Source organism: Sorex araneus, chromosome X, assembly GCF_027595985.1.
Source record: "Sorex araneus isolate mSorAra2 chromosome X, mSorAra2.pri, whole genome shotgun sequence".
In the NCBI taxonomy this organism is placed as follows: domain Eukaryota; kingdom Metazoa; phylum Chordata; class Mammalia; order Eulipotyphla; family Soricidae; genus Sorex; species Sorex araneus.
The window spans coordinates 33075140-33102731 of NC_073313.1; the positions used below are offsets into that span (position 1 = coordinate 33075140).

Sequence of the window (27592 nt, forward strand, 5' to 3'; positions counted from 1 at the left end):
AATTCTCCAAATCCATTTTCATTCCATTTTTAAGTATAGTTATATCATATATTTAAAAATTGTAATTGACTGAGACCTCATTATATCTTCCACAACAATATGCAATCATATAACAAAATTATTTTCGTGAAAAAATTGACTATTAATTTTTCACTTCTCTATATGCTTCAGAACATGTAATTTGTCTAATTTTTGCATCTAAACTTTAGGTTGTAAGAATTATATGAATATCAAATCATTTTTTAAATTGTGAAGAGCTAAATTATGTATTATAGCTCTTCAGAAGCAAGGAATATAACAAGTACTTATCAACATTAGCATACTATATTTTTCTAATTGGAGAATCCGATGTTTTCCATTTTCCATTTTGATAAATTATAGGAAAAGTAACACTTCTGTGCTAACTTATGTTTCAGATTCTAAATAACACTATCATATAAATTATAATAAGATTTCTATGCCTACAAAATGATGCAAATCCAAAGGATTATAATATTTATAAACAAATAATACTCAGGTATATTTATTATGTATATGGAGATATACATGGTTTGGATATGTTAAGTATGTTCCTTATGCACATTTGTTGTTCTTTTTATCTCTCATGTAAAACCAAAGAAATTCCAGAGTCCTATTCCAATGTACAATGTTTGTGGGCCCAGAATTTATTGTCTGGAAAGCCATGAAAATGGGAAGTAATCATGGGTTTTGGAGCTTTCCTTTGCTTATTATCAATTAAATGAGAAAAGCTCATTTCTATTCTTAAAATGTCTACAAAACAAAAAATTGGCAGGAATGGTGGTCTTTCATGTAAATAAGTTTCTCCAAATTGATCATTTATAACATTGTATTGCATGGGTCAATAAAATATCAGAGAATCTCACAAACTTCCAACCTTTGCATTTTCTAATAAAGAATATAGAAAACAACTTCAAGATACAGAAAAAATGAAAGTTCATTTTTATGATTCCCCATTTAATTGCAAACAGCTATCCATTGAGAAGGAACTTCTTGAATAAATTATTCTTAGTGGGGTTCTGGGGATCCAGCATGCTGCTATGGATACCCTGTTTGGCCACAGGAAAGGTAAATTCTCCACTATGAATAATTCCCTTTTGCAGAGCCAGGAGTGAGTCCTAGGCAACTTCTAGTTTGGGCCAAAGCAAAAACAAAACCTGACAATAATAACAAAATCCCCATATCAAATAGTCTTGCTGGTTTGGGACAAAAGCATAAACAAAACCTGACAACAACAACAAAATCCCCATATCAAATAGTCTTGTTTTTCCCTCATCTCAATAACCAGTGAACAGTTGAATCCTGGAACACTAACATAATAACACAAAACAAAATAACACTGAACTATATGGAATTCCACAGAGACACTATCCATCTATTCATTAAACCTAGGTATTTTATTGGGCACCTGTTCCATGATACAACGTAGAGCAGGTAAACACTAGATAGCAAGACAAGTATTTGCTCTCAGGGTGCCAAGACTCTAATGGTAGAAGACAGGTTATAAATAGGACAACAAAAGGAAAGAAAAACCTAATACTTTCAGATTGAAGTGTGCTGTTATTAAAATTAATGTAGCTAATGTTATAGAGCTTGATGGAAAGGATGACAGGAAATGTGAGCTGCATCTGGTATTATGTTAAAAGCTATATAACTCTCTCCTTTTGGGTATTGTGTATTCAAAAAATAAAGACAAAAGACCACAGCGGCTCTCTCTGGCTGCCTGCATTCAGTGGTCTCACACTGCTTCCCCCACCCAGGACGGCCTAAGCAATGGGCGAATGAAGGAGGGAACAAGGGCTAGACTTATTGGTGTCAGTTGCAATTTATGCCAATCTTTTCTCCATTCCTCTACCTCCACCCCTTTTCCTGATCCCCTTCATCCTCTTTTTGGTTCCTTCTCCATAGTTCTCCTGGATTCTCCTTGACTCTTCCTGATTTCCCCTAGCCAATTCTTACAGACTTCCTAATATACCAAATCATGAGGGGTTGGGTATTGCACATAGGTGTGGTCAAACAATCAACAGAGGTAAAATCCTTCCCTCAGGGGAAGTTTGTTCTAGGACAAACTCTCATTTGGCCCAAGGGTGAAATACCATCTATGGGTGTGTTTCTCCTTTCTTAGTCCAACAAATATATAAACATTCATAATAATAGTCATTTTGTATGGAGACTGTAAGAGGCAGTAAGCTTATAGGATGGCTCTCCTGAAGGCATCTTGCTATAGATCTCACACTACAGTGTTCAGACCAGATTAGTCTTTCCTAACCCTAGCGGGATCCTAATCAAGTTATTACTTTTTAGATCATGACAGAATCTGGCCATGACCATGCTCTTAACTTATAGTTAAATATTACCTAGCCCATTTCAATGTCAGGGCAGCTCACAGCTTGCCCTTGGCCCATCGAGTCCCTCATTGAGTCCCTGCTTTGGGGGTGCTAGGGAGTAAGGGTATCTGAGACTTAAGTCGACAAAACAGATGCCCAGGAGTGAATATTATTCAGTCAATTAATTTCCAAGTTACAAAAGCATAGCATTTACTGTCTCCCTGTGTCTCTACAAAAAGGGCATTGCTCTGAAGTAAAAGATATAAAGAGAAGAGAAAGGCAATATTCCACTTATGAATACAAATCCAGTGCCCTTAGAAGGATCTGACTTTACAAGTTAACAGAGTCTGATTAGAGGATAGAGATGATTAACCAGTTGGTGAAGCAGAGCACAAAGAAAGAAGTTACAGATAAACAAAGGAATGGGAGTGTCTTTGGATCACTGTGATGGGTGTAACCTGATAAACCTAAGCTCTCTGTGGCAAGAGAGAAAGTACAAACCAATGTTAAGCCTGAAATGTTTATAGCTATATTCCAACAGGTGTTATGGTTTGCAATACAGGTACTAAGTGGAGACAGAAGTTTGTAAGTCTGTAAGTGAATATCACGGTGATTCATTTATAAAAATAGAATTAAAATATAATATAAAATATTATATAGCTTTAATAAAAAATTAAAGCTATATAACTCTAAGGTTTGGAAGATGACTTGCCCAGCAGACTGGCAAGCCAAGATTCTTAAAGTCACAGTGAAGACAAATAAAAGAGTAAAGGTCATAATTGGAAACCATTTTTTAACTTTGATTAAAGGAGAACCTTTTGGCAGTCAGTAGGAAGTCCCAAAGTAACTCCCATACAGAGTATAGGCAAGTTTACCTATAAGGTAGGAAACTCAAGCACAGTGTGTATGGCATTATTCTAGTTTTTCGTCTATGTTTGTGATCATATAGATACTAAAGTCATCACAAATGATGTATTTTGTATACATCCCAAAGGGAGTTATACACACTAGAGACTTGTAAAAAAAAACCTTTAAAAACCTTTATAGTTTGTCATCCAATAGGTCTGTGAGTTAAGAATTTGCTATAACGGAGCCAAAGAGATAATAAATTGGGTAAGGTCTTGGACACGGCCAAACAATCCAGGTTCAATCCTCAGAATCCCATAGAATCCCCCAAGACTACCAGGAGTGACACTGGAGTGCAGAGTTAGGAATTATCCCCAAGCACCGCCGTGTGTGCCCCTTTCCTCCATCCCTCCAAACAATATACTATGACAGACAACTATATGTATATATCTTCTGAAAACTTTCGTAGTTAATTTATCTTGGCAATAACTGCCTGTGCATTGTTATCCAGCTAAACAGTGATTATATTAATGCCTCTAAAGTATGAATGAACCTAAACACATTAAATATGAGGGTTTTTTTTTTTGCTTTTTGGGTCACACCCTGTGATGCACAGGGGTTACTCCTGGCTCTGCACTCAGGAATTACTCCTGGCGGTGCTCAGGGGACCATATGGGATGCTGGGATTTGAACCCAGGTCGGCTGCGTGCAAGGCAAACGCCCTCCCCGCTGTGCTATCGCTCCAGCCCCTAAACACATTAAATATGCACAGATATGGATTTGTGGATTGCATTGCATGAATGCAATGCTCATCCGTGAGTTAGTAAATACCAAATATAACTGACCCTTGCTTAACACATATTAAAATAGCCACTTAAATGTTTAAAGGTTTAGGATTATAGCATATGGTCTTAATTTTGATAATGCAATCAGACTAAGCTTTTATTTAGTTCTGCACTAGAGAGTTGGCTTTTACTTATTGAGTACAGCATTAAGATCCAATAACGAATAAACATTACAATTTTAAATCTTTTCTTAAAAAATTCCATCTGTGCTTAAATTAAATTGAATTACAAAAATAAAATTAAAACTTGAACACATCCTAATAGTTTAAAAGCCACTTGCTCGTAAAGAAGGACCAGAAAAATCAGATTACGTAGTGTCTTGAAAATATGGTACCACCATTTTTATTATATGAAAATCTAAGTTTGAGAAGCTAAACACTTGAATTAATTTTATTCATCTGTTCTCAGAATATTTTCCATACAATGAGAGTCTTAAGTAATCATTGAAGAATCAGAATGATTCACAGATGGTATGAGTGGCTTAATTATTTTTAACCAGTTGTTCCAGGCATGCTCAGAAAGATATTTCCAACTCCACTGCAGAAGCCTTCTGAGCTCTCTTCCAGCTGGTGTTCCATATTTTGGAAGCAAATTTAGATAGGAGAAAATTGCACTTCTTATTGTTGTGTTATGGTTGGAGGTCAAATTGCTGTGTATAGATTCTTATACTTTTTCCCTCTTTGTTGTATGAGTTATATTTACCAAATATCATGTCTTTTGTATGATTGCTATAGATTTGTCTATTTCATTTTACATTTCATGTTGTCTAGCACACAGGAGGTACTAGAAAAATGTGTATTGAATGAAAGAAATGCTAATTCAATGTATCCAAAATAAAACTTGAGTTCCTTTATAGAGTCCTCGTAAGTGTCTAGAATTCTCATTTTACTACATCCTTCTCATGCTTAGAAGATTATTATGAAAAAGGAATAAAAAATTACATGAACTAATGCAATAAAACAGTGCTCCTCCATGCCAAAATGACAACATCAACAAATATTTTGTTAACTGAATGTCTTAAACTATTTCATTCATTTTTATGGGAAAATAAGATAGTTGAACAATTTTAGTCTGTGGAGGTTGTTGAAGGACTTAGTGTAAGAAGTAGCAAAGATTCATTCTTGCATACCAAACTTGCCTCAGAAAAGCTGTTTCTCACAACAAAACAACCTAATCTTCATAATTATTTCCATTAGGAAAAGATAAGCCTTGCTCATTGTCTTTATTAACAATGAGAGGTAAAATAATATTCTAAAATGTTAAAACAAATGTGATAATTGTTCAAACAGTCATTTCAGGAAAGAAAATATTAAATTTATAAATAAATTACTTTGTGGACATAAATTACTTAAATTTACTCTAGTTTGACTAAGAAAATACTTACTAATAAACCTGTACATACCAGTAGTGCAACAAAGTGTTGTTTGTATACTTATGAAAATATGTATTTACCATAAAGGTAAAATAAATCCAAATAAAAGGATTATGTTTCTACTCAATAAAAATTTAATATAGTATAAACTATAAGAAGAGTAACATTTTCTTTGTTTATAAACTGAATTGTATCTGTAGATTATCACCCTAATTTTCATTAAGAGGATGAACAACATAGAAATTTATGTACCTATCACAGCTATAACTATACAATAACTCTAGAGGTAAATGCAAGCAAATAATCTAGTTTAATATATGTTTTAATAGTGTTCATTTATTACACTTTTTAGATCCAGTCATTTCAGGTATTACTTCTGAAGTAATATGTTATCTTAACCTTATTTATAAACACTTTACTTTTTTGCAAGAATATAAAATTGCAACTGACATTTAATTTTCTATATATTAAAACTTTAAGACTACAGTGATAAAGAAAGCCAGAGTCCAATGAGAATTCAGTTTCTTACTAAAGTTGGTCCATGGAAATAATCTTTGAAAACTTTCACTTTGCTTTCATGATTGTTTGGTTGTTTTGGGGGGTCTACATCTGGTGCTGTTCAGAGCTTACTCCTAGGTATGCACTAGGAACCGCTTCTGCTTGACTCAGGGGACTGTATGTGGTGCTGGGGTTCAAATCTTTATCAGCCATCAGAAAGGTAAATGCCCTACCCACTGTACTATGACTTCAGCCCCTTGATTTCAGAGTGATTTCAACAATGTCCCCCTTCTTTAACAATTTTATAGTATAAATGTATTAATTGCTATAATGAAATAATATACATTTTCATATTATTCATATGTATTCGTAGTATAAATATGCATATTTTCATATGAATTTTTCATCCAAGATTTAGAAAGTTCAAGGATAATTTGTAACGTAATCATTCAGTCAACATATATATATATATATATATACATATATACTACATACCTGGACAGGAGTGATAGCACATAGCACAGCAGGTAGGGCGTTTACCTTGCACACAGCCGACCCGGGTTTGATTCCTCTGACCCTCTCAGAGAGCCCTGCAAGCTACTGAGAGTATCCCGCCCACATGGCAAAACCTGCCAAGCTACCCGTGATGTATTCGATATGTCAAAAACAGTAACAAGTTTCACAATGGAGACGTTACTGTGCCTGCTGGAGTAACTCAATGAACAAAAGGACTACAGTTCTATGGCGCTTGCTGGAGTAACTCGATGAACAAAAGGAACACAGTTCTATAGTGCTATATACATACCTACACTTTACAAGTGAGTAATTCTGATTTTGAAGATATATCATTGCGATAGGTATAGACAATACTTCCTGAATTGGAAGGCCTTAAGTTCAGTGATGAAGACAGATAATAAAGAAAGATTTAGAACTATAGCAATAGCACACTTTGTGGAGGGAAAAAATATATTTGGTACTGGGTCAGTGTGAGAGAGTGTATGTGTGTGTGTGTGTGTGTGTGTGTGTGTGTGTGTGTGTGTGTGTGTGTGTTTCACTGATAGCACTTTTGAATAGAAAGACTGTCAGGCAGAGATATAGTGAGCTAAGCATAAATTTAATTAAACTGTTTTTAAGTACAGGAAACACATAATGCAATGGGGATATGCCAGACAAATTCAACATACAGCAGAAAGGCCTGTACAGGTGGGCCAAAGTATATAGAACATTGTAATGTGAAATAAGATCGCTGTGATAATAAGAGGACAGGTCATACATTCCTGGCAATTCATCTAAGGATTCTGAATTTCAGTTTGAGGTTAAAGGGAACAAATGGAAAAGATTTCATCAGATGTAGAGATAGATATACTATATTCATATTTACAGACTGTGTGTCTAAGTTTTGGGCTGGAGCGATAGCACAGAGGGCAGGGTGTTTGCCTGCACGTGGCCGACCTGGGTTCGATTTCCCCACCACTCTTAGAGGACCTGGAAAGCTATTGAGAGTATCTCGCCCACATGACAGAGACTGGCAAGCTACCCATGGTGTATTCGATATGCCAAAACAGCAACAACAAGACTCACAATGGAGATGTTACTGGTGCCCACTCAAGCAAGTCGATGAGCAACTGGATGACAGTGACAGTGATACAGTGTCTAAACTTTACAAGGGCAGTGCTTCCATTGTAGTGGTATAGTTATAAAAAAAATCAGTGGGCTGTACTCAAATCATAAAACTCACTGAAAAAAGCAAGCCATGGGAAGAGAAAGAAAACAGAAAATGTTAAAAGATAAAGCACGTCAGTGTCTCAAATCAAAGGAGACAAAAAAGGTACCACCAAACGAAGCTGGGAAGAAACACCCAGAAAATTGACAAGAAATAACAATCCAAATCCTTCTTGAGCAGCATGGATCCCCAGAATATTGTTTTCCTATTTCGCTTAGCATACAAATAAGACAGTTTTGTATAGAAAGATCTTCTTTAGGCTTTTCTGGTTTTGTCAGCTTCTTTGGTCCTCATTTTCCTTATACTTAAAATGGCCATTTAGGATCACTTCCCTTCTTTTTTAAAAGACAACTTTATATACAGACTATCAAATAGGCTATTAAAATTCTGACAGAATTGTTAACTAACATAAGTAAAACATGTTGTATCATTAGTGATAATGCAGGATGTAGAACTAGTCTAAAACTAGTATAAAGAGATATAGATTGATAATTGAATAAATACATCAGTGGGAACATCTTCAGAAAAAAATAATTATACTGTGAGAACTCTTTAGTGAGAATCTCTGCTAGGAAAGTCAAAAGTTCTCAGATTGAAAATATCTTAGTTGTAATAGATTAATGTCTTCAGGAAATAGTTTCTTCAAGTATATAATTCAGGACCCACAGGGAGTTTCTCTTTCATCTCTAGAGATATAGGAGTACTTTACCACCTTTTTCCTTTTGTCACTGTTATAAAATAAGCTGTCCTTTGAGGTATCATTACTTCCTGAGAAATTTGTCTGTTCAGCAGTGTTTAAAATTCTGTTTGGGGACTTATGACAGTATATGAGTACAATTTCTTTTACTTTAGTTATTTTTCCCCCTGTGGACTGAGATATAGGACAGCAAGTATAGTGCTTACCTGAGCTCAAAAATAAGATAGTATAGCCCCAAGAAACAAATTCCCTAGTCCCTATCATTCTTTTCCCACCTTCATATTTCCTATAGTTTGAAATACATACATTGAAGGCATCCCTCAGTTTGCCTTACAGGAAATTAAATGTGTTTATTTTCAAATTTTATACAACTTTTTTTTAACTTTTTTTAAACACCTGGGCTTTGTCCCCACTTGCTTCTGCACTGTCTGCATTGGGGGGTCATTTCTGGCAGTATATGGGCCTGAGATCAAACCCGTCAGCCATGTGCAAAGCTGTATTATCTCTCTGACCCCTCTGCTATATGTTATCTAATGTCTCCCTTGTCTAACAAGGTACTAATTACAGTTACTAAATTTTTATTTAGAGGAATCAGTGATTATTTAAAATTTTTCGATCATAATTTTATTTCTAATAGTTGATTCAACCTTTCACTACATTAGAAAAATAATATATACTCTTTTATCGGACTGGAGCGATAGCAGAGCGGGTAGGGCATTTGCCTTGCATGCAGCCGACCCGGATTCATTTCCTCCATCCCTCTCCGAAAGCCCGACAAGCTACAGAGAGTATCCCGCCTGCATGGCAGAGCCTGGCAAGCTACCCGTGGCATATTCAATATGCCAAAAACAATAACAAAAAGCCTCACAATGGAGACATTACTGGTGCCCGCTTGAACAAATCGATGAGCATCGGGATGACAGTGCTGCTCTTTTATATACTATTTCTCATTGACACATTATTTAAGAACTAAGTCTCAGTGCTTATTTCCTGGTGAAAGTTGCCATTTTAACTGCACAGCTGTGTAATTACAAATGCATGTGTAAGATTAATAGTCTGGACTTAAAGCTAAGTACGTTTTGTTAGGTACCATTTTGCAAGCTGGTTTATGATCTTGAGACACTACCAATTCATATCACCTCACAGGTCTGGTTTTTGTGTGTGAGAATACTTAGCAGAATCAACTATGGAATTCTGCATCTTGCCATTCAAGATGCAAGGCACACTGTGTGTGACCACAATAATTATATTTTAGAACTTCATAAAGATATATCACAGTTTATTATCTCTTTACATCCTTCAACTCATTATTCCTAACAACACATATATCTGTAACTAGATATCTTATAAAGTATCTAAATATTTCTTGTTATTTGATAGACTTGAACGATGCTGATTAGGGCGCCAATAAATTTGTAAGATCTTTGTGAGCATAGGAATTATTAAGTTCTGAGAAGTATTGAGTCCTTAGTCGTTGAATCCTACCTCAGTCTCCAAATTCTTTCTGCCTCCCCCTTTTATACTAGGAATAAAGCTTCTCGGGTCAGAGAGATATTATGGAATGTAGGGAGCTCGCTTTGCATGCAGCCAACATCAATCTCCAGCACTCCACATGTACCCTGAGCCCCACAAGTAGTGATCCCTGAGGAAAGAGCCAAAAGTACACCCTAAGCACTTTTGGCTGTGGCCTAAAATTTAAGAAAAAAGAAATAAAGCTTCGTATGATGTTTTCAGTCTATCATACTCTTCATATTTGATCTTTTTATGTATGTTCTGTAGCACTGTCACTGTCATACTGTCGTAGCACTGTCGTCGCGTTGTTCATCAATTTGCTCGAGTGGGCACCAGTAACATCTCCATTGTGAGACTTGTTATTGTTTTTTGGCATATCGAATATGCCATGGGTAGCTTGCCAGGCTCTACCTTGCAGGCGAGATACTCTCGGTAGCTTGTCAGGCTCTCCAAGAAGGACGGAGGAATCGAACCCAGGTTAGCCATGTGCAAGGCAAACGCCCTATCCGCTGTGCTATCACTCCAGTCCTAGTATTTTAATATATTATCTTTCTAATTTCCTTTTTAACCTTAACTAAATGTCATTATATGTTTTTCTTTAAATTATTAGATTTTCATTTCTAGAAGTTTTATGTAGTTTCTAGACAGATTCATCTAAGACCTGTGTTTTAAAATTGTTTTCAAAAATAAATTTATTTTATTCATGCTTTTATAGATATGATTTAGAGTAAATTCATAAAAATATATCAAGTTCATGTGCTACTAAGTATCTTGGTAAATTAGGTGATTGAGCTATATCATATTATTCCTGTGGATGGGATTTTTGCAGAATTTTTTGGTGAGTCAATATTCTGTGCTTTACTATGGGACTTCCCACAAAAAAGTGAATTATCACATTATTCTTTAGGGGGGAACCCAGAAACTTTTTGAGATCTGAGATTCTTTTCAGATAAATTTCTCAAAAAGATTCCCCAAATCAGAACCACCCTAGATTTCTACCTTTTTCTTTTTTTTTTTTTTTTGCTTTTTGGGTCTCACCCAGTAATGCACAGGGGTTACTCCTGGCTTTCAGGAATTACTCCTGGCGGTGCTCAGGGGACCATATGAGATGCTGGGAATCAAACTCATGGTGGACGTGTGCAAGGCAAATGCCTGACCTGATGTACTATCACTTTAGCCCCCTGAATTCTATCTTTTTTAAGTGAACAAGTAGAAAGGGTTCGCATCCCATGTACCTAGGCATTATATTAACCACTGCCACTGGGTGATGGGGGGTGGCAGAATCACCCACTTTGGTTAACACTAGTCTCAATCTTTGTATTTGGTGTATAAATTCAGACAGCCCAAATTCAGTTTTAATTTCCTTAGTTCCTTTCTTTTTTGGGGGGAGGCACCCAGAGATGTTCAGGGGTTACTCCTAGTTCTGCATTCAGGAATTCCTCCTGGCCTTGGGGAGACCACATGGGAAACCAAGAAGAACCTGGGTTGGCCACATGTAAGACAAGCTCCCTACTGGCTGTAATATCTCCCCTACCCCCTCAGATTGAATATTCACATATATTTTTCATTAGGTAAAATCCTAGGCAGAAGGATCAGGTTTGTGGAAAGCATTCACTGACTTTCTCCATGACCTTCTGGAAGCTTATGTGTTTAGTTTTAATTTATAGCTTGATGTTTCATGTTATGTAAGGTCACATTTTCTGGTTTTCATAATTTGTTTTCTTTTCATTTTTTCTTGTAAATTAGGTAACATGGTAATAGTGTAAACATTTATGGTTTTGATGCACAAAGTTATGGCATCTTCATCATGGTCAAAATTCCCAAGATCCCCTACCATTGTCATTGTCATTTTCTATTTAAGATGTTTTCTATTTTCAACTTAAAACTTTCAATTAACAATCAGGCCTTTAATCTAGTTTCAGTAACACTTAAAATTATATGCTCATTAATGGCACTTAGGGGGAAGGGAATTTCTACTATATATTATGAGCTTAGCTAAGCATTTAAAACACTGACTCTTAAAAAATCAATGGTCTTGATACACTTATATGCAAATTTCATGACTTAATCTTTTCTAACAGCTGCATAGTATTCCATTGTGTAGATGTAACTGAGTTTCTTTAACCAGTCATCTGTTCTTGGGCACTCGGGTTGTATCATGTTAAGTGAAATTAGTCAGAAAGAGAGGGACAGGCATAGAAAAACTGCACTCATCTGTGGAATATAAAGTATCAGAATGGGAGACTAACACCCAAGAATAGTAGAGATAAGGACCAGGAGGTTTACTCCATGGCTTGGAAGCTAGCCTCAAATGCAGGGGGGAAAGGCAGCTCAGATAAAGAAGGGAACACCAAATAAAAGGTGGTTAGAGGACCCATTTGGGTTGGGAGATGCATGCCAAATGTAGACTATAAATCAAACACAATGGCCAACCAATGCCTCTATTGTAAACTACAATACCCAAATGGACAGACAGAACAAAATCGAATGCCCTGCCACAGAGGGGGGTGGGGAAGGGGAATATGTGGTGAGGGTGGTGGGAGGGATACTGGGATCATTGGTGGTGGAGAATGGGCACTGGTGGAGGGATGGGTACTCAATCATTGTATGATTGAAACAGAAGCACAAAAGTTTGTAAGTATGTAACTGTAACTCATGGTGAATCACTAATAAAACAAAACAGTCAATGGTGTATAGGAAAAGGATACAAATTAGTTTGTAAAATCAGATCACTAGGGGCCAGAGAGATATTCTAGTTGGAAAGGTACTTGCCTTGCAAGCAGCTGGCTGACCTTGGTACTGTATGATCACCCCATATGGTACTCCAAACCTGCAACATGTGATCTTTGAATGCAAAGCCAAGAAATAGCCATGACAACAGTTGGATAAGGCTTAAAACTCCCAACATTGGAGAAATTAAATGAGATAATTTTCAGAATTCCATATATTTGAAATTAGGGGGAGTAAGGGACTCATTCAGTCTTTACCTTTTTGTAAACGAATCAGAGATAAAAATAGTCTATTTGCCCAATTACCTGCAAGTGAATTATGACTATTAAAAATGACAATCCAAATGTCTTTCAACTATTTTTGACCACAATCAAGGGGAAAAAAGAGAATACTGTGTTGTATTCACTTTAACATCGAAGCCGGGAGGTGGAATATTCTAGAAACAGCTATAACCTGATTAATTTCACTTAGCAGCCACTATTGCTTTTTATAGTGACAATTCTGTTTACAAAGAACATTTTATCTCAAAGTGATAAATTATTTATATCTTCTAAGTCTCCAAGGCTTCTGCATTCACAGCTCATGATCTCTGATATTATTTAAAGGCAAAGAAAAAAATCTGGGCATGAAAATCCCCTCCCCACCCCACTTATTTTAGCCTCCAAGTTCACTAGCTACCAATATGTGATAAAAAGAAAATGGGCCAACAAACGAGTACCAGAGCATAGAATCTAGGTTGAACGTTAAGTTTCATAGGTGATGGCAGTCAGTTCTGCTATTACTACCTTTTTCTATTCATGCCTCATGGATATCCAAATCCTAATTGTAGAGCAGTGCTTGGCCTAAACTTTTTTAACCTCAAGAAGGCTAGTTCTGTACAACTGCTAATGTATTAACCTGACCATAAAGCTGAAATGAAATTCCCACCTTATTTATAGTAGCTACGGAGATGTGAAAGTCTCCAAGGTTTATAAGCCCTGTAGAAATAAATGCTGCTGAACACAAAGCCCTCGGATGTTCTAGACTGTAGAAAACTGTAATCCAGTGCTTATGCATGAAACCATCACAATTTTTTTCCCTTTCTTTAAAAGCACTTCCATATGGGAAGCACAGATATCACATTTAATGTCTTTAATGCCTTAGATAAACCTCATTAACTTTATTTAAATTTTCTTTATTGTAAAGTGTCAATGAAAAATTCCTAAGGAGGGTTATCAGAAGAATCAAACTAGTTAAACATTAAAGATCTTTTTTTTTTCCTTTTTGGGTCACACCCAGTGATGCGCAGGGATTTCTCCTTGCTCATGCACTCCGGAATTACTCCTGATGATGCTCAGGGGACCATATGGGATGTTGGGAATCGGACCCAGGTCTGCTGAGTGCAAGATGAATGCCCTACCCGCTGTACTATAGCTCCAGTCCCAAAGATCTTTAAGGTTAAAATGTTGTTGTTATTTTATGAAGTGAAAGACTATTTAGAGTATCATAGTATTTCACAAAATTATTCAAATAAGAACTAACTGATGCCATACATTTGTCTTGGTAATGGAAGTGACTCTAAGCAAATTATCTATCAACCATTTAGGAATGGGTTCATTTTGAAAGTGTGTACCTTGAATGCTATTGAAATACTTTGCAATAGACTCTAATTTAGTTATTCATTGCAATACATTACTATAAAAATCCTCATATACAACCTATAGCACATTCAGTGTTATGTTCCCTATATCACATTCGTCATTAAGTTCCAGGAACTTTGTTTTTCATTAAATGCATATGCTTTCTCATGAAATTGTAATGAAACCTGCTGTCTGGACAGATATCATAAATTCATAACTGGCACAATCATAAGTGATATAAATTATTTAAAATAAAAATAGCTATGTATTATTACCTGTACTGACTATATCTCAAAGTTCTATTAAACATTCATTGTTCCTAAACAAAAACTCAAGTTATAGCACCTTTATAAGGATCGATGTAAAAAGTATTCCATGGAGAAGTAATATAATACAAAGCTTCTCAGGTAGAAAATATATTAGTGTGCTTAAGCATAGAGAAGAAATGTGTCTTTCTATGGCAGAGGAACAGCAAATGGGGGATAAAGTCAGAGTAATGGGAATGGTAGGGAGGGATCAGTGAATGTAGTAGCTCAGAGGATTATGTTGAATGTGTTGAGCAGCTGGGATTTGTAAGAAAGTCACTTACTTTCCAGGATTTTTTTTTTTGCCTTAAGGAGGAACATTGAATGTAGGTAGGGGAAAATTATAAGCAAGATGCTAAATGATTATGATGTATACTAGGGTTTCCGCAATGCAGTACTAGGGTAGAATGATTAAACTGAAGATATATTTTGAAAGTAGGGTCACTAAAAGGACCACAAGTTAATTACAAGGATTCTATAATGGGAAAGAGGAATCAGATGTAAGTCTAGATATTTTACCTCACTTGAAAGCAAAATTATTGGCAACTAGAGAATTTCTCTGGAGAAAATTTATGTAAGGGACAACATCAATGAGTCTTCACTTGGCTCTGTTATGTTTGAGCTACCTATTAGGCATTCAAATTAATAAGATTAATTGGAGTTGGTTGATAAGAAACATTAGGACATCCTTAGCATTATTATCTTAGTATTTATAGTGACTCTGGAAAAAACTACCTCTCCATGGATTATAGGATCTAATTTGTATTTTACATTGAAAACCATACATCTCTCTTAAAATAATAAATGTTACTGTTTTAAATTCATTGTTATTACTGAGATTTGCAATGACTTACAGAAATATGAAATATTTTATGTCATATCTTTTCAAGTGTCAGTTTGTTTACACATATGTAGAAAATATTTACAAGGCCCTTTAATGCAAGTGTTTTAAATACTTTACCACATTTCCCCATTACAAACATCATTATCCTTTATGAAGAAAATCAGAACTGCCCATTATTATACATCTAGGAGTCTCCAATGGTATAACCAAAGTTCATATTCAAAGATACACTTCATCCGGGTACTTGTAGGATTAATTGTAAGTCCAACTTGTAGGAAAACTTTTTACTTGTAGCTAGCTCAAACTGCCTCAGTGTAGAATACGTGATAAAGATGACTTTAACAAGCAAAATATGTTTAAAATAATAAGTGGGGATAAGTATCCATGTTAGATATCATCTATCAACTTTTATATCCAACTGAATTCCAAAGTCAAGTAAAGATGTGGTATTAAAATAATTCTTACTTTAATTACTATCATGGAAAATCAAAACGTAATATAAAAGTAATTTCCCCAGTTCAGAAACTTTGAGTTTTGTGTCTTTCAGACATAAAATTAAATACAAAAGATAAACAGAAAAATATATCAGTATTTACTCGGTGCTTCAGATTTTACAGATTTACATACCTTTAATTTATTACACAAATCATTATCTTTTAAAAGGCTTGTTAAGAACTTGATATATTTAGGGGCTTAGGGGCATTTAAATAAGTCGTTTATGGAAAATGTTGATATCTTGTTTATTTAATTGTACCTTGCCTATGCAGCCAAAAATTTTAATCATATATAGGAGCTTTATAAAGCTATGAGAGAAATTGTGATGAATAAAGTAGTAGTTATGTTTCAAGATAAATGACTACATTCTGAATTATCCATTAAATTAAAGAAAAATTATTTTCCATGGTTTATCTTCATGGCTGCCTCAAATTTTCAGACCATGTTGTATCTGTAAACATGGAGTTTCTGTAAGTGTGAGCTTGAGTAATGGATGACATATTCTATTCCTAACATCTAATATGAAGTATAATAGACTTAAATGTACAGTCATCTAGAGCTGGACTTCAAATGTAATAAAGCTTCAATATATGTTATATTACTTCTCCCAATTCCACAGGATATTTAGCTGCTATTCAATCTTAGGGTATTAGATTTCAAAGAAAACAGCATATTCATGGATTTTTCTAATGTATAAATAGAAGTGCAATAACAGGCAGTACATTCCCCTTGGTATTAACAAAATTCAACTGTTAGATCTAATTTAAATATATTATCATATATTCTGAGAAAATAAACTAGAATGCATGTCCTAGAAATATTTTAAAATGTGTAGAAGCTCCCCCCTTATTAGAAGCCTGTAGTCACTCTTAAGTATATATTTATATCTTTTCTCTACTCTCATATTTCACAAAATGAAGTTCTTTCAATAAAAATGATTCTGAGAAAGACCCAGAAATAGTACAGCAAGCAGGGTTTTCATTTTCCATGTGGCTATCTAGATTCGATCCCCGGCATCACATATTGTCCCCCAAGCCCCACCAGGAGCGATCCCTGAGCTTAGACCCAGGAATTTGTCCAAAGCACCATGGGATATCATCCCCAAAACAAAGATAGTGATACTAATACTGAGACTGCAACTGGTACTACTGCTACTGTTACTCCTACTAATAATAATAATCTGTATTAAACGGAATTTACAATGTCACAAAAGAATTTTTCAGACTCATTTATGATTTGACATAAATTAAATTGTTATCTGCGGAGGTCAAAATTGCTGTTGATTGCATCTTATTTAGCCTAAGACAGTTATAAAGACTTATTTTCTAGATTTGCCATCTTTCTTTGCAGTCTATTTACAAAATTACAGTGCAGCGGCTGTTTCTCTCCACTTTATCGTATCTCAAGCCAGGAACAAATAGTACTAGGAAAATGTCTATGGTTTATGCCCTGTTGCAAATAAACAACTTATAAAACCAGCATACACAGTTGGATAGCCCTATTCACAAGAAGGAATCACAAGTTTTCCATCCAGTTTTCGGAAAGAAGAGCAGTCATTTTCATTTCATTTGATTTGTAATATTTCATAGTCACATCATTTGGTATTTTCCAGATGTCTATCAATTATCAACCATCTCACTAGGTATCCTGTTCTAATAAACCTAAACCTATTGCATAGCTAAGCCTGGTATGAGGACTAGTCCTTTAGGCAATTAGGCTCTATGCAAGCTAAAAATGATTCACAAAAGATGTATTATTTGTCAAGTATACATTAGTAAAGTAAAATTAGCATGAGATGATCTTAGGAAAGCGATGCATATTTTTGATAAGACACTGAAAGAAGGAAATGTATGGTAGATTGACAAATCCACATTGCCAATGTTATGAAAAAATGATGTGGCAAAAGAAATTAAGATGTATTTTTCTTTAAAATCTTTGATAGGGGCTTCTCTCCAAAGGGCAGTAAACTAGTAATGGGTTTAACCTAAAGAATAACCACTAGTGTTATGGAAGTCCAAAGTGAGAGGGAAGTACTCACTTCAGAATGCATATTAGAAGTTTGAAATTGCACCCAAATCTTTTTTTTTTATTTTTGTTAATAGAGGCTTCTGTATTAGAGAAGTAGTTGCAAGCACCTACTGGATTGCCAGTAACAACTCACAATTTGTGCAAAGTTGAGTCTTCGAAACTGAGCAAATTTGCTCTCAATTTCCCGCCAGCGCTTGCTGAGCTGGATCTGAGTTGGCTCCACTGCCATTGCGGCCCCATCTTTAGACAAGCCCTCAGCTTGCCTATGCACTGCGTTCAGCTCCTCTTTCTTCTTCTGCAATTCACGATCAATTTCCTATTGAGCAAAATCAATACAGGGCCCAGGGCAGTTAGCTAACCACATCAACCAACCTGCAAGCAGCACATACTTCTCCCAGAAATTCCATAGGGGTCATATTATTGTTACTTCTCATGACTTACAAATATGGAAGCCAGAGTTGTCTATTTTCACCCAAGCTTTCAAATCTAATTCCAATTATCCCTTAAATGCTCAGTTTGAGTTATTTTAATGGAGAAAATAATTGAACTGATCTAGCACTTCCTTCTCAACTCCTCGAGTGTTTGAGGGTGGGTTCATCCAAAGTGGAGGGATTACTCACAAATAACGATGAACCATTCATACAGAATCTAATTTAAGGGGTAAGTGAATATTCTATTTTTCCTTTAAAGTGTTGAGGAACTCAACAGAATGAAGCAAAAGAAAAAGTGGAAAATAACATAAAAGACATCTTCAGACAATATGCAAATACATCTATAGAGAGTATACAATGATGTATGAAGTTGCTCTAACGAAATGAATGTGCTAACATGAGGAAGGAGTCGTCCATATATTGATAAGTCATTTGCTCATCTGGAACAAAGATACACAAAGTCAATTACAATCCAACCAGGAGAAGACATGACATTGCTTAATTCATTTTACATTGTCTAAAAAGAAAACGCTTTATTTGTTTAACATTGTCACTCAGAATACACTTAATACAATACATTTACTAAAACAAAACACAATACAATAAAAACACATCAGATCAGAATGCTAATTGAAGAAACAACAACATTTTAAATATGACTCACAGAGGTTGAGCTAAAAAAAATTAAATCGCAGTAACAAACTCTAGTATTGACATTCTGAAATAACATTACCTTTAATTTCCTTTCATCTTTGGGTTCAGGCAGACTGGCTAATTTGTTTTCAATGTCATCCAAGCATTTCAGGAGATCATCAGCCTGCCTCTTGTACTGATACCACTGATGAGAAATCTCTAGAGCCTTTTTTCTTCTTTGTGACCTCAAATCCTGTTCATGGTGCAGATATTATTAAAATATCAATATATATGTATAGTAGACTTAGGGCTGCAGTTATTTAAAAATAATTGAGCCCCTCACCTTGTTCAACTTCAGTTAAGTTCACATTTAAATGCGAGACATAAAAGATAATTTTAAATTTATCTACATGAACATATAAACAAGAAATCTGAGTCCATTTCAAGTATTTTCTCTTGACATGCTTAAATTTTTGTGGAAAACTTGCTATAGTTAATCAACTAACTCATATTGAGATATCCATGTGAAAAATATTAATAAAAACAGTTAGCTATATGTTTGTACAAAATTAGTAAGTTTACATTTAACTTTTAAGTAGCACTGTAGCACTATTTAACTTTTAAATAGGTAGTATAATAAAGCTTATATAATCAGTATTTGGCACGTCAACAAAATTTTGAATTTACATTAAAGAAAAAGCATTAATGGCTTTAGAAATCCTTGTAAAAATGTCTGGGGAACATAATTGTTTTAATATTTAAAATATCAAACCGTCTTAGCTAAGACATAAACTGGCATGTGCTGTTGTGTAGCTTAAAGCGTACAAGTTTGAAGTATAATAATCGTATAGTTGTGAATGTATGTGAAAATGACCAATTGAATGCTATACAAGTGCCTTTTCTATTAAGACTTGGGAGATTAAGACTTGGGAGATCAACGCTTTCTTACCATAGAAAATCGTGTTACAAATGCAAAATGATTAATTACTTTGAAAAGGAAAGGAAAGTACTTAGTTTTCAATCAACCTCATGAAAAAAATAAGAGTGACTTATTTAACAAATCAACAAAGGAGGAAAAATTAATCATCTTGCTTCTTACAAGCACACCCAATGTCTTCCTTGATCAATAGAATTTGTTGAAATGCTACTTTATGATATACTCAAGGGAGCAAGAAAGCTCAGAATGGAATTTTAATTTCTCCAGAACAGTAGCAATTAGGGCTTGGTGCACATATATGACAGGAGCAAAGTAAATAGTATCAAAGAATTGCTGATATATTCATTGCACTGGAAAGTTTTGTCCTTCTCTGAAATTTTCCATAACAACTAGAATTTGAGCCATTTGGCAGGTAAACTCAGTCACTGAATTGGAAGTGCAGATAAGTTTGGCACATATAGGAGCTTTTTCATTCATTCCTTTCTGCATATTTTTGCAAGAATAATCTGAATTTCATTCCCCATCTCATTCAAAATTGGGGGTGCAACATTGATTGCAGTTGAAAATTTTTATTTGACTTTCTAAAACTCCTGTGAAGGTAATAAATGCATGGGATGAGCCAGATATAATGCTGTATATTTTCCTAAGGTAACAAGCCACAGTCAGGGGAATTTCAGCTGAGCCATGCCTTATTCGTGACATGACTCATATCTCTACCAAGAGAAAGAATTTGTGGTCATCAACTATGAATCTCCTTCTATTTCTGATGCATGAGGTGCTGTGTGATGTGTGAAGATATTTAGAGGTTATCATATAGATTTTTTTTTACAGATATGCCAGATAACCATTAAACACAGCTGTGCAGTAGGACACATATCATCATATGACCGGTGTAGATGCTTCTGAAAGCTCCGTCACAGCTGGAAGTGTGTGAATTACACAGCTTTCTGATTTTCTGAGCACATTATGGCTTGCTCCTGAAACTCCCTCAAGGAAGAGGCCTTTTCTATTTACTATATTTATCAGCATTTACCTTCAGAACACCTGCTGGCCAATTAGACTTTCCTTGTGGATTCCTTGCAGGCACAATATTGTGTAATTGCATTCTCAGCAGTGTTTATTTGGTTGTTTGACTCTATAGGAAAAGGCTTTAAACTCTTATTTGCATACAGAACGCAGATCCTATCCACCTACTAGTGGATTAACCTTGATAGCTACATAGGTCTAAAAAGAGTGATTTACAATGAATAGCTCTGCAATTAACAGTATTGGAAAGTCAGCCATGCATGCAAAATGGTGATTATTGCAAGGCACAGACACAAAAAGGGTTATTTCACCAAATTCTTCAGACGTCCAGTCTCATATTATGAAACACCTAGATATTTTTACAGGAAAATCCATACTATTTCCTTCTGCAAAAATCCCAGTGAGTAACATGGGGTGAATCTATATTCTACTGCTGAATATGAGAATGCCAGTTCTTCTTCAAGGGTATCACAATTATTCTGAGGATTCCAATATAGAGACGACTCTTGGAAAGGCTTAGTGAATTGAAAAAGAGCAACTCTCTTTTAGGTGAAATGAAGTGAACTGAAAAAGTAAGTAGAATCCCCATCATTAATAAACAAACACTGTTACCAAAATAACTGGAGCTCTAAATAAAATCAATAAAAAGAGCAGAGAGCCTAAAATTCATAGACAGGTTATTCTCATAGCTAAGGGTGTTTTTCAAGACATTTGAAAATAGCATAAATACAAACATTAGAAAATTAAGCGTGAAAACATCACAAATTATAAATTATATCATTCAACTTATCTGTAAAAATAATTACCTATGCAAAAGTTTATCCTCATCTTTTAGCAACGCATTTTTAAACATCTAAGGCACTGCTCTAAAATGATAAAGAAATCACACCCATTGAAAATGGAAAAAATTGTATTTCTGGTGACCAATATTAAGTAGATTTTATTTATGCACAACATACTTTACCCTACATATGAAAAAAAATCACAGGCAAGGTATATTATAATTTTAGCTCTAATACCTTGAGAGCATTATGTTTTGTCTGTAACAGCTGCTGTTTAATCTTTATTTCCTCTCGCTTTCTCTCATCTGTGATTCTTTGTTGTAAGTTGTCTCCTCTTTGCAACAATTCTTTTACAGTACCCTCATTGTCTTCGCTCTGATTAAAAACAACAAGTACAGGCTTCATTTTGGTGTTTAAAGAGCTGGACATCATTAACAGAGATAATAACATGTTATTTAAACACAGACAGAAATCCAAGTTAAAACATTCAGGGAATGTTATCATATGGCACTCTGCTCACAATCTTTTATATGTTGGACTTTAGATTTCTAAAGAAATTTTCTGCCCTCTAGTTCAGAAGGACACATTTGATGAGTATGCGTGTAGGAAAATGGACCAGTAAGGCATTTCACCAGTTTAGACCAGTCATGAATGACAGTGAAGCATTCACTTTCTCTTCACTTTATAGTGAATTAAATAGATAGAAAGCAAAAATTTTGGAGAACTAAACTTGACACTTATTTTGTTAACTAATCCATATGGGAATATAGAAGTTTACGTGGGAATATTTGATGGCATCAAAAAATTTCATTGTTTCACTTACTTCTAAATCAAGATAATGTTTCTAATGAACATTAATTTCAATTGTTTTCTGTTTCAAACTTAAATGCCAAAATTAGGACAATATTAGCGCAGTAGTAAAAAGATTCTGCGTTGTTGTCAAATGCTGTAAAATTATCACATATGGATGTTACTTTCAAATAAATACCACTAAATAGATACAAAACTAAGGATTAGAAAAATAGCCTTACATTTTTTGTTGAGCACCATATTTTTTTTTAATTCCAGGACTTTTATTTACTTTGGAATAAAATGGTCTAAATATCTTTTCTAATAGATTAGTGCACATGAGAATGTGATTTCCCCTCCTTGGATGGGGAAATCTTTAAAGAGTCTAAGAAAACTGAAGATTTTCACCTATAGTGATGTGCACCGAGGCGCTAAGAAGAACAAATATTAGACACTTTCCAAAAATGGGCTGGGGATGTAGCTTAGTGTAAGCGCACCTACTCTCACACCTATGAGACCCTAGATTTGAGCCCACCACAGCGCTCTTGCTCTCTCTCTCTCCTTTGTCTCTGTCTCTGTCTCTGTCTCTGTCTCTCTCTCTCTCACACACACACACACACACACTTACATTCGCTTATGGGATTCAGTATCACATACTTTAAATCTACTGTGGATTTCTATTTCAAGACACATCTGAGAAACTATTTCCTTTTCTTATGCATGGAATCTTTCTGTCATGAGATTTGTTAGTTACTGGTCTGGTGAAAGATATAGCATTAAATAGATATAGCATAATATAGCACAGACATAAATGTTGATCATCTGTGAACATTTAAAAACGCCCTTGAAGGTCAACAGCATCACCCCCCTCACTGCTGAGGACAAGAAATAAGTGAACATACTAACAAAAAGTCCCCTGGCTCCTCTCCCTACACCAGGTGAGGGTCTTAGGGCCAAGTTGGCGATCGGCCCCAGAGGTAAGCAGCACTCTTTTCCACCTTGGTGCCCGCTAACTTCTTCTTGGACATGAAGTACCATAGGCCGTGACTCAGCACCTTGGAAAGTCTCTTCTTGTCTTTCTTTCCAAGAACTGAATTGGGAAGGCCACCCAACCACATACATACACAGGGAGGACTGATGCAAGTCGCTCCAGGAGGTCCAAATTGATAACAGTGGGAGCTAGGATTGGTGAAAATAGTACTATGGTTTCAATGGCCTATCATCTAAAATTTACATATTGACTTTTGATGTCCTTTACAAACACTGCCTGAGACACCCCTAGTATGGATACATGTCTGAGAAATTGCTAGCAAGACACATAAATGTCAGGGTGAAGAATGCCACAGAGGTGACAGCCGTGAGAGAGGGGGAAAGAAACTGTGACAAGAAGGTGGAATGAGGGGAAATACCAGTGAAATGTGTTGCATAAATGCAGGCTGTGATGCTGAAATATTCAAGCCAAAGAAAAATTTAAAATTCATTCTGCAATTAATCAGGGTTGAAGGAGAATATTTCCCATAGTTTTTTTTCTTTTTACTTCTACTCAATAAGCAGCGCATATTTAAACATATTTTCACAATAGCCTGTATTATATACTCCAAATTCTGGTAAAACAACTTCATGGTAAACTTTCAGAAAGATTGTTCACATTTTGTGTATTAGCCCATCTCCAAAGTAAACTGTTACCAAAAACATAATAGATACAAAATATCAGTCGACTATGAGCACTAAGTTTATTTAATGTCTACTTTTGCTTTATGATTTGACTTTGTCCTTCAAATACATTTTGTTCTTGGATTCTGAAAACAACACAGATCAATTGCTGAGCTGATTATAAGTATCTGTAAAAGTGCCTATATAATGACAACATACAAATTTGGCATTCATCAGAAAAGTTTAACAAGAATATTTTGTATTTATAAGAAATCATTAAAATCACAGAATGTGTAAGGTATGCCTTGACATTTTAGCAGGAACTTGAGCTATCTCATTTCTCTCAAAATATTCATTTTCACTCTTTGTTCATTCACACTTTTATCACAACCAATTTACCATATCTTTATTGAAGTCTTCCTCTTTCAGATTCACCCCCTGCTGAATTTCAGCCTCCAGTGGTTCAAGCAAGTTTTGTATATCTGAGTTAAACTGCTCCAATTCCTTCAAAGGAATGGAGGCCTAAAAAAAAAGATAGTGCTAATTTAAATCAAAATTACTTTTATTAGAAACATAAACCAAAAAATACATTGAACAAGCCTCCTGTTGCTAAAATAATGACATGCATTATGCTTCCACATTATATTTTATGAATGTTTTAAAATACAACCAGGAAAATAACTGAGGATGCAAATACAGAGAATCGTCTAGCATCAGCAGAACCAAACATACATGCAAGATACTGCAATTCATCCTTCTGTTTTTTCAACAAAAGTCAATTTCCATATATTTGACAGGACTAATGGTTAATATTCAAAAGTGGAATTTGATCTTATTTTACATCTTCTGATATAAGTACAATTGAGTAAACATCATAAATGGTCTCATTTATCACAGAACCTCAGAATGAAATGCACAATTGCCTCTTTATCCTACAAAAAAAAACTACATAGCAATTGCTTCAGATCTTTTAAATGACAATTTTAGCATGGTCAAATTGACAGGCATACTCTTATAGAAAATGCCTTTAGCTTGCCTTAGGAGTGTTTCCATCAATAGCAAAAACCACTCAAATAAATGACCCCAGACATTTTCACATGAAAAGTCTGCATAGGGTCTCCAACCTTACAAACATCAGTTTCTTTAATACTCAAATTTATACTAACCAGAGTCTCATAAAACTAAAATGTTTGGTTATCTGAAGAAACCACTGCAGAGGAGTGAGGAATAGAAATATGTTGAAAATCAAATATATATCCAAAAGAGTAGACAAGATTTAATTAAGTTCAAAGTTAATAACATTTTATTGTGTTGAATTTTGCTTTGTATTCAATTTATTTCTTTTAAAACACCATAAACAATTTTTACCTGACACCTTCTAAAAAGTCATAGGTGACATAAAGAGATCTTACAGAATTAAACACTTTGCCTTGAAAAATGAATTAAAAAATGACTTTCTGTGTTTTGTCTTTTGATGATTGGATTCATGTATGTGCCCTTGCTCCTCCTACCTGTCATATTCCCTGTCATAGACTTAGTATTTCCTTAATAAAGGGAATTTTCCTCAAGGCAAATAAAGATATATTGTCAAGAAAAATCCAAATATCTAAAGTCTTCACTAGTAAAGAAGGGAATAATCAAATACAATTTATAAGGACATGACTCTCACATGCTATGTAAAAAAAAAACTCTTTTCTTCTAGTTAGTTCTACACATGCCAGAAATGGTTTATGGCTTCTTTTAAAATGTTATTCATTTTCTGTATTATTTTGTAAAACCCAGTGATCATTTGTAATTTGAGATATAACTTCCTGAACCAGTGTAAAATAGCACTTGCAAATGTGTAAAGAGTTTTTCTATCTCTGTTGACATATTATTTTTAAATCAATCAAGTGATTAAAATAAGTAAAAGTCAAAAGACCATTGGAGGAGGGAAGTGTACACTGACTGGTAAAGGGGTAGGTGTTGGAACACTGTATACCTGAAACTAAATCATGAATAACTTTGTGACATTTAGTTCATGGTTATTCAATTAAACAAAGAAAAAAAGCATTTGTAAACAAAACTTGACAACATGTAATGGAATTGTATGTTCTTGGATTGTTATTCACATTTGCTAATATTTAATAATAATTCCAATATTCTACACTATTTTGTCACTATATAATTATAAATGTTAATCTGGGGGTCTTTGAGGGCCACACCTGGCATGATTAACACTATTTTAAAGAACTAATATTTACCACTTGGATGTCAAATGTACTCAAGTCTATTTGCATGCAGATCATCATTTTCACTCCAACACCACTTTCTTCTCTGGTTCATTTACTCTCCAGATATTCAAACTTAGTAGTTTCAGAGGCTCAAAACTTGGAATTCTGTACTTCTTTCTTGATATACTTTACTAATAAATTGCACTCTAACCTTTCCAAATTGAACTTTAACCTCCATAATATCAATTATTCATCTTTAGCTGAGACCTCATCAAAATTTCCATCCCAGAATCTCAGGAGTCAAGTCGAAGCTAAACTTGTCTAGAAATGCGCTCATTATCTTTCTTCCAAACAGCTTGAAACAACAAATCCCATGTTTCCATTAACATAAGACTATCTTCTCAGTCGTTTCGGTTATACAATCAAGTCATTATTTTTCAACACTGCATTTTAATATCTAGTACATTTTAAGAGTTAATTCATTCACCATGACCCGCTTGATTTCTATTCCCAGAGATAACATCTCTCCTACTCCTCACATATCAGCTAATAATCTACTCACAGAGTTATAAGTTCTTTCTGTATCATCAGTTACATGCAGTTTACTGAGGATGAATAAATGTTACCAAATACAGCTTTAATCATGTCACTTAACCTCTCAAAAGTTACAAATACACCAAGCCCCAACTAATAGTCAGGGCTTCTCTTAATCTCATGCTATAAAAAGTACCTTTCTAACCATTTTTACCCCCTCAAGGCTGCTATAACCTATCTTTCTTGCAGTCCTACCAGTGAGCACCCATTCTCTCGCTGAATGTCTTTAGAATGCTGTAACAGAGCAGGGGGATAGCTCAAATGGTAGAATGCACACGTGGCATTTTGAGGCCCTGAGTTCAAAATGTTTAAGGAAAAATGTGTTCAATCTTCTGACAAAGAGCCTCAGCATCTGAGTAAGAATGATAGGCTGAAGCTCAGCTCCATTTCATAGCAGGGGAAATTACAAGATATCTGTCCTCTTTAAATCCCAGTTGCTTTTTTGAATCATAGTGATACAAAAACTAATGTAAAAATGATTATAAATGTGCATACATTATAATTATCCTGATATGTGATAGTGTTTATTATAATATTTCAAAATCCTGTGTGTCTGTCTGACAAATAGTAATAAATAATAAAAGTTTACTCATATTGTTTCCTCTGAGAGTTCTGTCCATGTGATACCACAGGCTAAGATATTTTTGAAAACATACAGTTTTGAAGAAAAATATG

General features: G+C 34.8%; 1 protein-coding gene across 1 annotated transcript in view; it reads right to left on the minus strand.

The window, feature by feature from the left end:
* DMD (dystrophin) overlaps positions 1-27592 on the minus strand; it is a 2715231-nt gene that overhangs the window by 1326414 nt on the left and 1361225 nt on the right. Inside the window, exons 39-42 of the mRNA XM_055122927.1 lie at positions 24510-24632; positions 21906-22043; positions 19024-19176; positions 17993-18175 (exon numbers count right to left, since the gene is read on the minus strand). Of these exons, the coding sequence (XP_054978902.1) occupies positions 17993-18175; positions 19024-19176; positions 21906-22043; positions 24510-24632 (597 nt within the window). The remainder of the gene's footprint in view (positions 1-17992; positions 18176-19023; positions 19177-21905; positions 22044-24509; positions 24633-27592) is intronic.